This window comes from Taudactylus pleione, unplaced genomic scaffold (genome assembly GCF_031769625.1).
Source record: "Taudactylus pleione unplaced genomic scaffold, aTauple2 ptg000671l, whole genome shotgun sequence".
In the NCBI taxonomy this organism is placed as follows: Eukaryota; Metazoa; Chordata; class Amphibia; order Anura; family Myobatrachidae; genus Taudactylus; species Taudactylus pleione.
In genome coordinates, this window is record NW_028285073.1 from 7772292 (window position 1) to 7786162 (window position 13871).

The 13871-nt window shown below is 44.5% G+C and overlaps 1 protein-coding gene across 1 annotated transcript; it reads left to right on the plus strand.

Moving 5' to 3' along the window:
* MRPS16 (mitochondrial ribosomal protein S16) lies at positions 1–8046 on the plus strand. The gene is made up of 3 exons (XM_088455770.1): positions 1–215; positions 3057–3317; positions 7799–8046. Exons 1-3 carry the CDS (start codon positions 203–205, stop codon positions 7918–7920), a joined length of 396 nt encoding a protein of 131 aa, XP_088311896.1. The 5' UTR covers positions 1–202; the 3' UTR covers positions 7921–8046.
* Positions 8047–13871: the final 5825 nt, after the last annotated feature.

Genomic DNA, 13871 nt, shown 5'->3' on the forward strand with positions numbered 1-13871 from the left:
AGATGGCACAGTACGTCCGGGCCAGGCAGGGACTTCCTGCTAATGGCGGCGCCCTGTGTCCTGCTGGAGCCGGTCCTGTGAGAAGGACAGGGAGCTGTATAGGGTCCCCCTGTGATCAGTACAGTGTTTGAGGATCCCCTGACACATTATACTGCGGAGCCGACAGTCCCTGTCTGTATAAGGACATCCAGGACGCTGCACCATGGTACATCTCAGTAAGTGTCAGGGGTCATATGTATACTATACCTGTCACATCCAGCATTGTCTGCTAACCTGTCCAGCTTCTGCTGAGGAACTACAAGTCTCAGCATGCTTTGCTGGCAACCCTAATTATGACTTCCAGTGTATGTATGTTTATATATATATATATATATATATACATATATATATATATATACATATATGTGTGTATATTGTGTATACATATGTGTGTGTAGGCTTGTCATATCATCCCTTTAATTTGGGACACGTGAATTACACAGATTTGGTGGCTGATTAAAACCAGGTGAAATGGAGACTTGAAGTCAGCCAGCTACAGGATCTGTGTAACTCATGTGTCCCAAATTAAAGGGGGATCCAGTCAAGATGCCGGACGTCATTATACCGATAACAGAATCCCGACGCCCGTCAGAATGCTGGCTTCCCGACCGCCGGCATCCCGAAGGCAAGAATGCAGGTTACCCTTAGTGTTAGGCCGGAGATGGGGGGGTTAGGTTTAGGGACCTGGGTGGGTTAGGGTTATGTACCAACCGTGGAGGGTTAGGCTGCGGGAAGGGGTAGGTTAGACACCACCGAGGCAGGATTAGGGTTAGAGGGCGAAGGTTAGGCTACTTACCCTGTCGGAATTTGCTATTCAGGATGCCACTGTCTGTCTTCTGACGGCCGGCATCCCGTCCGCCAGTAAATCATATCCATTAAAGGAATGATATGGCAAGCCTATATATCCAGCTATCCATCTAAACGCAGCCATGGAGGATGAGTGTGGCTGGCAGACTTAAGGTATATTGTTGTCTGCAGCAAAAGGCTAATCTAGCTATAATGGGCTATTGCCTAAAAATAAAAATGTATCACCTGGAAAATCCCCTCCGTTCTCCAGAAGTAACCAGCACTGATCACTCATGTTAGTTTCCTTTAATAGACATCGTACAATACTATAACATAAATCATGTGGAAACAGTGTGGCCCCACTTCTGTGAATGAGGTTATCCTTGTGAACTTTTGACAACTTGTTTAATTTTTTTTCCCTTCTCCCTCTCATGGCTGATATCAGTGGTTTGTATTAACTAGCACTGGGAGGGAAATTAGGGGGAGATGTATCCAGCCTTCTAAAGAGTGGAGAAGTTGCCCATAGCAACCAATCAGCTTCTAGCTATTATTTATCAAGTACTTTCTATTAATTGATAGGCAGAAGCTAATTCCCCTTTGAGACAGAATTTTCCCACAAACTCTGCATTTGAGTGCCTGGTCGTTTTGCCGTTCCCAGCCTGAACCCCCTTTCAGACAGAAAAGCAAGTTACCAGATCATACATTTCTACCCGGTAATTTGCTGATCAACACGGGTATTATTTTTATCTGAAAGGGTCAACCCAGTTGAAATTGCCGGGTCTCCCCGACCCTGGTAAAAACCAGGTGCCTAAGTCCTAGGAATTTCGACCCAGGCAGGGTTGACCCTTTCACACAGAAAAAGGACCCGTGTTATTCAGCAAATTACCGGGTCAAAATGCTTTACCCGGTAATTTGCTTTTGTGTGTGAAAGGGGTATTAATGGTTTCTATGGGCAACTTCTCCTCTCTTTAGAAGGCTGGATATATCTTCCCCAATATTCCTAGCCGGGTGCAGAATCTGGAAGATAATAGTGTCATTATTAATTTGTAAAGAGTATGCGCTTGTCTGAGGAATAGATGACCCTATCATAGGTAATCCATCCTTCAGAGTACCCAAAATCCCAGGACACATTCCTAGGTTTAGCAATGCAAGTGTGACCCCCACAGGGCAATAACCTGAGATAATTGCACTCTCATAATACATCTATAACCAATACTGGGCATACTCATTCAGATAAAATGCCTGTCAGACCGACAAGCATTTTATCTAACAGACGGATATGGTGGCTATACACTATGAGATATCTGCGTTTCTCCCCAGGAGTGGAGATATTTTCTTCCCAGTGAAGGAACAGGGAAATGTCTGTCGATCGTCCGTGGCTGGGGTTACACTGCCCGATGCTGCCGACTTTCATTTAGAAAATAGAATGAATGGGCATGCTGGACCTTCCCATTCAGGGCTGTGTATCTTCCCAATGGAGGACATCCTAGACATAAGACCCACAGCATTATATTGCTTTGGATCAGTGGTTCTCAAGCCTCAAGTTTTCCAAATAGATCATGTGATGAATTCTGTCTGTGGAAGCAGGTGGGATAATTACTGACCAAGCAAAATAGATTAACGCACAGGTTCTCAAACCCGGTCCTTAGGAACCCAAACAGTGCATGTTTTCCAGGTCTCCTCGCAGAATCACAAGTGAAATTATCTCCACCTGTGGATCTTTTAAAATGTGTCAATGAGTAATGAGTACACCGGTGCACCTGCTGGGTGACCTGGAAAACGTTTCCTGTGTTGGGGTCCTGAGGACCAAGTTTTAGAACCACTGGATTAATTTATCTGTGCATGATAAAAAAAGAAATCCACAAAATATGACCTGTTGGTGGTACTTGAAGACTGGAGTTAAACACTGGTTTAAAGTATGGTGATGGATAGTTTTACTTGAAGTCCTCCTAATTAATAGTAACTGGATCTCTTCGGGGAAGTGATACTGAGTATATCACAACTCACCAGTTTAATATTGTAATAACTGGTGAGTTGTGACATCACTCCAGTATTCCGTTTTGGGGATCTTGTTACAGCTCTGTATTAGCGATATATAACGGCCAGTAACATAGGTCACTCTCATGTTCCATGCCTCATGTACGGGATTCTGTAGCTGCTGCACTCTTGTTACATCTGATGTTATCTGATCTGTCATGAAGCCTACGAGTGATCCTTGTTCTGTTTTCCAGCATCCCAGCTCCTCAAGCGTTACCACGATGGGTACGTTGTGATTAGGATGGCACTTGGAGGCTGCGCTAACAGAAAGTTCTTCCGTATTGTTGCTGCTCACAACAAGCGGGCACGAGACGGGAAGCACTTGGATAAACTTGGCACGTATGACCCAATACCTAATATGTTCAACGAGAAACTCGTCAGCCTCAACATAGAGAGGATTAAATACTGGATTGCTTGCGGAGCACATGTTACCAAACCAGCGGCAAAGTTACTAGGTAATTTCAGACCTAACTAATCAATATTCATTTTTGATCCAACTTTATTAGAAACAATGGCAATAAATTGATGAGATGCAGTATAAATACATTATACTCCAAATTGAGAACTGTCGAGTACAATAAAAATAAAGCTGAAATGTATAAATGCTGCTGGAAAGAAGGACCAGCAAGCAGTGCTCGGGGACAGTGCGACCGGACCGCTTTTGTGGTCTAATGGGTCAGATTTAGTAACTAGCCAGCTGCCGCCAGGACCGTGCTCTGCGCATATAACTGCAATTACGGTAGCTGGTTTCAGATCGCACCTCCGCAGGCTGTGAGCAGAAATATGGCCAGTACCACCTCCCATGAAGCCGCCAGAAGCCATTCTGGTGACAGCGTGAGTGTAACTGAATTGGCCATTGTTTCTCAAGTTTGGTTACTATTTATTCTGTGCGTTGAGTGATTTTCAGTCAGATATAGCAACTTAACTATGAGCATCAACGTTTCTAAATGTTTGTAAAGTGGGATGCCTCCACATTTCAGGTTTCCTATTGAACAATGTACCACAGCTTGGACAGGAATTAGGAACATGCCCTGTCCAATAGCTGCTATTACTTAATGACATAATTTAGTAATGCTTGGAGTGACGCTAAAGTGAACAAGTGAAGATAAATCTCACTTTGCTGTAGTCAGTAACTGCTGAGGAGGCCATGCTTTACTTCCGATGTTCCTCCCTCACTCTCTTTGGGAACCTCTGTACTGGGGAACCCGAGAGAATATGATTAGTGTTTCACAAATCCGGTCCTCACGCACCACCCACAGCTATTGTGTTCAGCAGTTCTTTAATCATGCACAGGTGACCTTAAGGTCCCCTACATCAGCGCCAGATCACTGCGATCCTGCAACTGGGCATCGCAGGATCGGTGGAATCCAACATGTTGGATATCACAGATATGCCGTTCACTACCAAAAAGTGATCGTGATTGGCACATTGGTGAAATTTAACATGTAGATTTTCACCGATCCTGTGACAAATCGCGGAACATCGATGGTCGCGAGATCGGACACCTGTTGTATGGAGGCCTTTAGTCTACGTGGTTGCAGCAATGATTTTGCTACGTGTTTCCACAAACAGAAATCCTGAAAACATGAGCTGTTTAGGGGGTTTGGGATGTTCGGATTTGGGTAACGCTAAGGAACAAACGTAATAGGTTTCAATTTGTCAGAAGTGCAGATTTTTTTTTTTTTTTTTTACAAATTAGATTTTTTTAATCAGCAAAACCAGGTGGGTTTAGCGTTTAAAAAATTGCCACTTTAATCTCTGCTGGAAAATGGAAACTTGTCCCAACTCAAAATCTATTACATTTGCCCTGAGATAGAGGATAAGCAGTGTAGTTCTTCTTTTGTCTGACATAAATGATTTTCTTTTGGCTTTAGAAAAGACAAGGAGTAGGGAAAGAAAAACCATAAAGGAAAGCGTAACTACACTCAAATTATTAAATAGAAAAAAGTTTTCATTATAGCTGCATCCTCTTCTGGGGAGAAAATCCATTGACCTGTAAACCAGATTTTCTCAAACGCCGCCATTACTGTCCAGGTTTTAAGGATGTCCAGGTTTGAGTTCAGATGGTTAAATCAAATTGACTGAGGTACTAATTAAGTCACCTGTGCTCAAGCATGAATATACTTAAAACAAGGACTGTTGTGGAGTTTGGGAACCTCTGCTGTAAACAATGAAGCAAAGTTTGAAGTGTACAAATGCTCACATATGAGAAGATTTCAAGGATTTTGCTTTTCATTGGATGTCACTAGTTGTTCGGTTGAGCTTATTTCCCCTACATACTAGGGACCTGGAAGTGACGTGAGGGAGGGCGGAGCTGCAGTTCCTTGCCCATTAAGGCCACCTAAATGAGAAACTTGTCCCCACCTAAAGAAGAAACTTGTCCCCTCGCGGGCTCGCCACAAGGTTATTTTCACCCTCTATGCCCACTTGGATGGCAGGGAATGACGCTGGACACTGGCTGATGACGTCAGGGTCCTCTCCGTGGAGGGGATTTAGACATTACCCTGGTTGTTCAGTTCATGTAAAGGCCCCTATACATCAGCAATCTGAAAACCACAATTGAACAATTTGAAGATTTATTGCCCTATTTTAGGATTTCCCAATCTATCAATCTGTGCCCATACATTACAGATATTTTTCAGTGATTTGTAGATCGATTGCAGTGCAAACAGATCTGCCAATCTTGAAAGGGCCATCATTTTACTGGTAACGGTCTGCAAATCTGCTGATCATGTCCATACACTAGCAATCTACAGTCCCAATCGCTCTGTGATATCCAACATGTTGGACAATCTGATTTAACAATTCCAATCACTTTTTGGTTGTAATCTGCGATCTGTGAAGCCCATACATTGCAGATTTTTATACACAATCGATTGCAGAACTGCCACAATCAATTGCTGATGTATGGGGGCCTTAACCTTTATAGTTGTGTATGTTAGGTACAGCTAGGAATAAGAGGTTTGAGCTTTTGTGAATTGAGAAGCCCCTGGGTCCAGGGGCAGAACTATGGGAGACAATGGAGGCGCCTGCCGCCGGGCTCCAGCTCTGAAGGGGCACCTCCTCCATTGTCCACAACATATTCACCACACTTAGGGCTGTAACTGTGTACCCGGAGTATGCCTTCACGGCCACCCAAAACATGGCACCCCTTCCTGGCACCTGAGAAGCCACCATACACTAGTGGAGAGCTCTATGTCAGACCATCAGCTGTTGCCTTCGTCTATCTATAGCCTGTCTGCATGTGAATTGCTACATCACAGTGTCAGCAGCTGTGACGGGGGAGGAGTGGGCACCAAATTATAACTTGCCTCCGGGCGTCTGGGATAAACTTACGCCACTGCCTGGGTCAGTGGTTCGCAAACCAAACAGGTCACGTTTTCCATGTCACATAGCAGGTGCATAGGGGTATTCATTATTCACTGCCACCTTTTAGCCACTTAACTGGCCTCAATTTTTTTTTGCAAAACCCGCTCCAAAAATTTTCATTTTTTTTTTTTTGTTGTGATTGAATTCGGTAAAGAACATCTATTTAATAATTATCCAACATGATTTTAGTTATAAAAAAAAAAATATAAATATAATTTTTGGGGATTTTTTTTGAAACACTTAACATTAACATCGAATTATACTATCTGTTCGGACCATGGCGACTTTGATTTCTCCGACTGCTGCTCCTCTGTGCAGCTGTCTTGTTGGGGGGAGGCTGCAGGGATAGTTCACTTTGCTAGTGGCGGTTGCTGGATGATGATCTCCCGTCAGCTGCCCACTGTGTGTTACTAACAGGTTGCATTGTTTGTGGTCATGTTGAGAATCTGCGCTCTAGCGTGTGCTGGGTAGAACTACAAGTTTCTATCACATTGACTCCCGGTTAATAAATTGCTGTGTGTACACTTATGGCTGTTTATAAGATACCTGCTGCATTTTAGCTGAGCTTTGGAACAGTAGGCAAACACTAGTAGTTTGGTCTCTCTCGCTCTTCTGAGCATTACGATTATCTGGAGCCTCCAGCTGCCCTTGTTCTGGCTGTCCCGCAATCTGGTACAGCTCTTTCTCCTCCATGCAGTCCGATGGTGGGGGTGGCGATCCGGGGGTAGGGGCTTTCATCCTCCAGTGGAGGGTGGGCAGGCTGTGTCCTGTCTGGCAGCCAGTGGGAGGGAAGAGGGCGAGGTCTGCCCCCAGCTCTCTACTGAGCCTGCACTAGATGGACAAGAGCAGAATTTAAAAAATATATATATTTTTTTTAAATGAACTATGAAATATATGCTGCAATGGAGTTATAGTAGGAGCACAGATAAGCTGGTATCATTGATCATCATTCAGATACATCTCTGAGTATGGACTGAAGGACACAAATGTATATATTTGCCCAATAAAGCTAATGGTAGTCTCATGTAACATGAGCAATATAGTATATAGAACAACCGACGAATGGCAGCAGAAGGTTGATGGTGGTTCCCATGGGGACATTGGCACCATCTGGTTCCGGCCACACTGCTTCAGTGTCTTCCAGTCGCCATTACAGCACTGGCCGCTGGCCTTGTTGTCTATTGTAATATGCAGGAGTCATGACCTTCTGCCAATCATCATTGGTAGCATTCCTAGAGTGACCTTTAGTTTCTATAATGACTATGTTGTGTAGCTAAGTGCACGGTGATAGTTCATTTTCACATTCTTTTAAAAGGATCATCCGTTTGTTGTGGCATCCACAGTACAGGTGAAGGAATTTGCAAAATAATATTTATGGCCACGCAACACGTAACATACCGAATGTACCACTGCACACACAACAGCCGGTGGCGATGGGCCGTGAGCGGTGTGCGTGCGACGCACAAGATGTACTGTTGAATATGTTTTAGTATTCTAGTTGCCTAGTTATAAGTGTTTTTTAGTTTGCATTTGCTATGTTCCAATCAATCTTGTCCCTTATTTCAAGGACTTGCTGGATTTTTCCCTCTGCACCCAATGACCATTACTGGAGCGGAGAGATTACTAAAGGCCAAAGAAAAGGAAGCAGAACAGCCTAAAGAAAGTTTGGAGGAGGAGGAACGGGCTTGAGCCACTTAGCACTTGTGCATAGAACAAAAGACATTGTGATGTTATGTCCGGGAATTCCCAGGAATATCTTCTGATCTCTCCTTTAAGAGAATTTTATTATTTCAATATGTGTTTCTAGAAAATAAAAGTGACAAAAAAAAATTACTTGTTTTAATCAATGATCTTAATGTATTAATTTTGTCAGCAGCGTAAAATAATTTTTGGGGATTAACCTAAATAGACACCATGGTGCTGCTTGCTGAAAGTGGTCAGGTTCCCGTAAGCTGCTAGAGATGAAGGATGGGACCTGTGCCTATTGCTACAGCTAATGTGCTTTCATTAGGTAAATTGATCATTTAGGGTTTGGTGATTTGATAATTAACTACCTGGGCATATACAATATACAGCCGCTGTCAGACCAGGCTAATGACCGAATGTGTTTACGCAAAGGTTGATATTTTAGATTCATAGCCAGATCTGACAGATTTTGCAGGAAAAAACAACTGTGAAGGTAAGCGTGACAACCCAACGTCCAGTTATAAAGGGTAATACAATAGGATTGGTGTCAGCCCTTCCAGGAAGAGCTTCCACAGACCCATGAACATGAAATAAACAGTGTGCAAACATTCATTTATGAAAAAAATTTAACTCCATTGATTTTAAAGGTTATAATTGAGCAGCTGAATGGACTGTCATACAGTATGGGTGCCTTATTTTTTTACCAGCAAGAACAATCAAATTATTTTAGTGATACTCATATTCTCAATTAAAAAATTTTTATTTCTTCTTCAGGGTCCATAGGGCTCCACAGGGAGACATTGGGGTGTAGGTGGGACCTGGAGGACTGGACACCAACAGCAAAGCTTTTCAATCCTAGGATGCTTCGGTCCTTCCCCCTATACCCGCCCACAGCCTGAGGGCACTTCAGTTTTGTTGGTGTCTGGTAGGAGCTGGATCACCATTATAACAGAGAGGCTGCATTAAGCAGCCCAAGCTTTTATTTTATGCTTTAATTCATATTTTTTACTATAAAACAAACTTCCAATTTATGGAGCCAGAATACAGGACCCAGACGCGGACTTCATAAACGCATTGTCGGTGAAATGGAACTTCCATTTGGCATATTTCCCCTAAAATATCCCTACTTCCTCGAGTGCTTTTGAAAGTTCAGACAGTAGGGGGGCACAGTCCTGTTCTTAGCTCCTGCTTGGCCCAGGCGTCATTGGTACTCTTAACAGACTCTCCATAAATGTTCCTCTTCAACTTCCTCTATGAGTAGACCTGTTGTCTCAAGGCCCATGTCTACATCCGGACCTAGCCCATCTGTCTTTAACGGCTTGGCTCTTGAAACATCCCTCCTAACGGCTAATGGTTTCTCCAGCTCTGTGGTCCAGACCATGCACAGAGCATGTTAAACCGGCCTCAGCCAGAATTTACCACAGAATATGGCATACATATTTCCAATGGTGTGTTCCAAGAAACTATGACCTGCAAGTCTTTAAGGTTTCTCAAATTTTTGCCTCTCTTCAGGCTGGAATGGATCTAGGCCTCCGCCTAGCATCTCTGAAAGTGCAGGTCTCTGCTTTGTCTATCTGGTTTCAGCGCAGAATTGCTACTATGCCGCATGTTCACACTGTGTCATGCAAGGTGTTCTACGTATACAGTGGCTCCATGGGTTGTGTCAGTGGTGCTCCAAGCACTTCGAACTCCTGGAATAAGTGGATGTCAAGTGGCTCACTGCGAAGACTGTTTCTTCTGGCTATAGTATCTGCCCGTCGGGTATCCGATTTACGGGCCTTTTCATGTTGCTCCCCCGTTTTTAATATTTCATCAGGACAGGGCTGTTCTTTGTACACGCCCAGGTTTCCTACCAAAGGTGGTTTCTCGCTTCCACCTGAAAGAGGAAATTGTGGTTCCGGCATTAACTTCACCAGACCTCTTGGCAGGTGAGGTCTCTTTGGATGTGGTCCATGCTCTGAAGATCTACGTGGACCGCACTACTTCCATCAGGAAATCGGACTCTCTCTTTGTCCTATATGGATTCCACAAGAAGGGATGTCCAGTTAACAAACAGACTCTGGACAGATGGATTTGCATAACTATCTCACAGGCTTACACGCAGACTGGCCTTCCTGTGTCAGCTTTAGTATCTGCTCATTCTACTCGCTCTGTGGGTCCCTCTTGGGTAGCCCGGCGTGGTGCCTCAGCTGAACAGCTATGCAAGGCGGCCACCTGGTCTTCTGTTCACACCTTTGTTAGGTTCTATGCCTTTGATACATTTGGCTCTCAGGATGCTTCCTTCGGGCGTAGGGTTCTCCTATCAGCTCAGGAGCGTTCCCGCCCTTGAACAACTGCTTTGGGACATTCCCAATGTCTCCCTGTGGAACCATAGGGACCATGAAGGAAAAAAAGGAGAGTTATGGTAAAACTTACCTTTGTTAACTCTCTGTCTTCGAAGTCCATAGGGTCCTAGCTTCTATTGGTTTCTTCTCCTGGTCATTTGTTTTCTTCTCTGTGTGAGAGTGTGTTTCATCAGTGTACCAGTCTTCCCTCTCTCCTATCCTGCTCCTGCCTTGGGCTTGTTAACAAAACTGAAGTGCCCTCAGGCTGTGGGCGGGGTATAGGGAGAAGGACCAGAGCATCCTGGGATTGAAAAGCTTTGCTGTCTGGTTCTCCAGGTCCCACCTACACACCAATGTCACCCTGTGGACCCTATGGACTTCGAACGAAGAGAGTTAACCAAGGTAAGTTTTACCATAACTCTCCTTATTTGAGTATTCCAATGTTTCCGGGAAGTCCGGGAACAGCATTTTGTCCTTCCTGGAATGGGTCATGTTGGGAGGTATGTATGACATGTAAATTTGGCGCTTGGTGGCACTACAGTATTATAGATTAACTTTGAATGTATCTTTATACATACTCTTACACAAATATTTTCTTTATGTAACGTATAAGGCAGTGTTTCCCAAACTCATTCCTAAGGGACTCCAAACAGTGCATGTTTTCCAGGTCTCCTCACAGAATCACAAGTGAAATGATTAGCTCCACTTGTGGATCTTCTAAAATGTGTCGGTGAGTAATGAATACACCTGTGCTCCTGCTGTGTGACCCGGAAAAAGTCAACTGTTTGGGGTCCTGAGGACCGAGTTTGAGAACCACTGCTAACATGTATCTGTACTATACAGGTTTATACCTTTCATATGTGCAGCCTGTGGACCATTCTATCTAGCACAGATTTGGACTTCTTGATCTGCCACACCTCAATTGTTTTCATGCAATGCTATACAAGTGTTTCCCCAACTCCAGTCCTCAGGGACCTCTAACAGTGCGTGTTTTCCAGATCTCTTAGTTGGTGCACAGGTGTATTCATCACTTGCTGACACATTTTACAAGATCCACAGTTGGTGCTAAATATTTCACTTTTGATACTGATGAGAAACTGTTATACAGCAAAGGGGTAGATGTACTAAGCCATGGAGAGAGTAGCAGCCAATCAGCTCCTAACAGTGACAGGAGCTGATTGGCTGGTAGTCTCCATGGCTTAGTACATCTACCCCTTTGTTGTATAGCAATCAGCTCCTAACTGTCACTGTTAGGAGCTGATTGGTTGGTACTTTATCTCCACTTTCTTTCTCTCCAAGGCTTAGTTACAAACTCTCCTGTAATATCGAAGAGCTTTCTGCATTATTAGGAGACATGCTGGCAGAACAGCCAATGCTACCTCCAGGAAATCTCTATGAAATACTGACGGTTAAATAAGCCGGTGGTTCTCATACCAACGCCGGCAGCCTGAAGGTTTAACATCTCGACTGGGACTGGTAACCCTATGCTCCCCGCTCCCCTCACCAGATGGTGATGGCTAAACCGAAGTCCCCCTGGGGGTGCCTAAACTTAATTCCCCTCCCCACACCCTTAACCTCCCCCCTGATGGTACGGCGTGGGGCTAAAGAGAGGCGCTAGGATTTGCACGCCTATCTTTAGTCCTGGGTCGGGATTCCGACGGCCGGTAAGACCTCTGACCTGCCTGCAAGATGTGAGCTATTGTAATTACCCAGGATTCCTCATCGGCACAGAAAGTAGTGTATATCTGTATATACATCACAACATGTGTCGGCCTCCGCAGCGGCAGCAAATGTGCCTGGTTCATGACAAGTCATGTATTTGCTCCTGCCTTCAGCAGGTGCAAAAATTATACCACTTTAACAGGTATATGCATGTTTCTGCTGCATAAGCCACATGTGTGTAACATACCTTAATGGGTATATGCCCTCCTTTAACAGGGATATATGTGCTTCTGTTGGTCTGCATGAGTCACAATTGTTTTAAGAGACCTCCATCTGCGTCCATCCCGCCTCCAGACATCGGAGGGAGTAAGTGGCAACATTGTGTAGAAGTGTTTGCAGAGAGATTTGCATGCCCTCAGTTTCGGGGCGTGTGCAGAGCAAATTCACACAAGATACTCTACTGTAATGCAGATAGCATTACAGATTCTTTATAGTCTCCAGATCTCTTCTTTTTCCTGACTAATGCAACAATGGCTTCATCCTTTTGAGGGGTATATAGTCAGGAAGCCGCCGGTCGAAATGGCGACCGCCGGCTTCCCGACTGAAATCCCGGTATGGGACTAATGATAGGCATCTAAATACCAAAGCCTATCATCAGCCCCACACCAAAATCCCGACACCAGGTATACCAAATGTAGGTAAGCCGGTCATCGGGACCTGTTACCCGGGCGCGCGGGGGGAGGGTTAGCGTACTTACCGGGAGCCGTCGGGTTCTTCATCTGCCGGACTTCAGGTGTCGGTATGTCATCCGCTGGGCTTAGGTCCGGCGGTATGTCATACCGATTCCTTTTGAGGAACATGTTAAACTTTCTTAATGTCAAAAGTGGATAGGATCCAAATGAACAATTACTGCAGCCTCTAACCATTATATGTGTTGTAATAAAGCGTGAGATTCAATAGCTTCAACACTAGATGGCAGCACTAGCAAAGTGAAAATAAAAAAAGTTGCCTATATGGACTTTGGGGGAGATGTACAGTACTAAGCCTTGGAGAGAAATAAAGGACCAACCAATCGGCTCCTGTCATGTAACAGGCTGTGTTTGAAAAATGACAGGAGCTGCTTGGTTGGTACTTCATCTCTTCAAGACTTAGTCCATCTACCCCTCAATTTCATACAGAGATGCAATTTACTTAACCAGTATTCTGTACAAACTAGTTAGGACTTGGAGCACAGTACACATCACTTATTTGTGCTGTTGGGGAACCTGGTTCTTTCAATATCTTCTCTTAAGGGGCCTATCCATTACCCGACTTTGTGAACAATCCACCTGGTTTTGGTCGCATTGTTCACAAAGTCGGGTAATGGATAGCCGGCAAGGACCAGTGATGCGCGTGCACGCTGGGTGCTTGCCCTCCCCGACTGTCTACTGACATGCCCGTCAACCTGACAACGTTCGGCATGTTCAGGGATAGGAGGTCGGGCTCCTGCACTGAATGACGTTCAGTGCGGGCACCGCACCTCGGCGACCTGAAGGTCTGAACGCTAGATGTTCAGACTTTCAGGTTGCCTAATGGATAGCCACTTTTAGAGGTATGTTTACTAAAGTGCGGGTTTATAGAAGTGGAGTTGTTGCCCATAGCAGCCAATCAGATTCTAGCTATTATCTTCTAGAACACAGGTTCTCAAACTCGGTCCTCAGGACCCCAAACAGTGCATGTTTTCCAGGTCTCCTCACAGAATCACAAGCGAAATACTTTGCTCCACCTGTGGATCTTTTAAAATGTGTCAGTGAGTAATAAGTACACCTGTGCACCTGCTGAGTCACCTGGGAAATGTGACCTGTGTGGGGTCCTGAGGACCGAGTTTGAGAACCACTGTTTTGTAAGGTGCTATATAAATGATAAGTAGAATATGAATGGTTGCTATAGGCAACACCTCCACTTCTACAAACCAGCACTTTAGTAAAT

Excerpts from the sequence above, each read along its gene's own strand:
- MRPS16 (XM_088455770.1), top strand. Across the intron at positions 3,318-7,798 it reads ACCAGCGGCAAAGTTACTAG|GACTTGCTGGATTTTTCCCT; the intron begins GTAATTTCAGAC and ends CCTTATTTCAAG.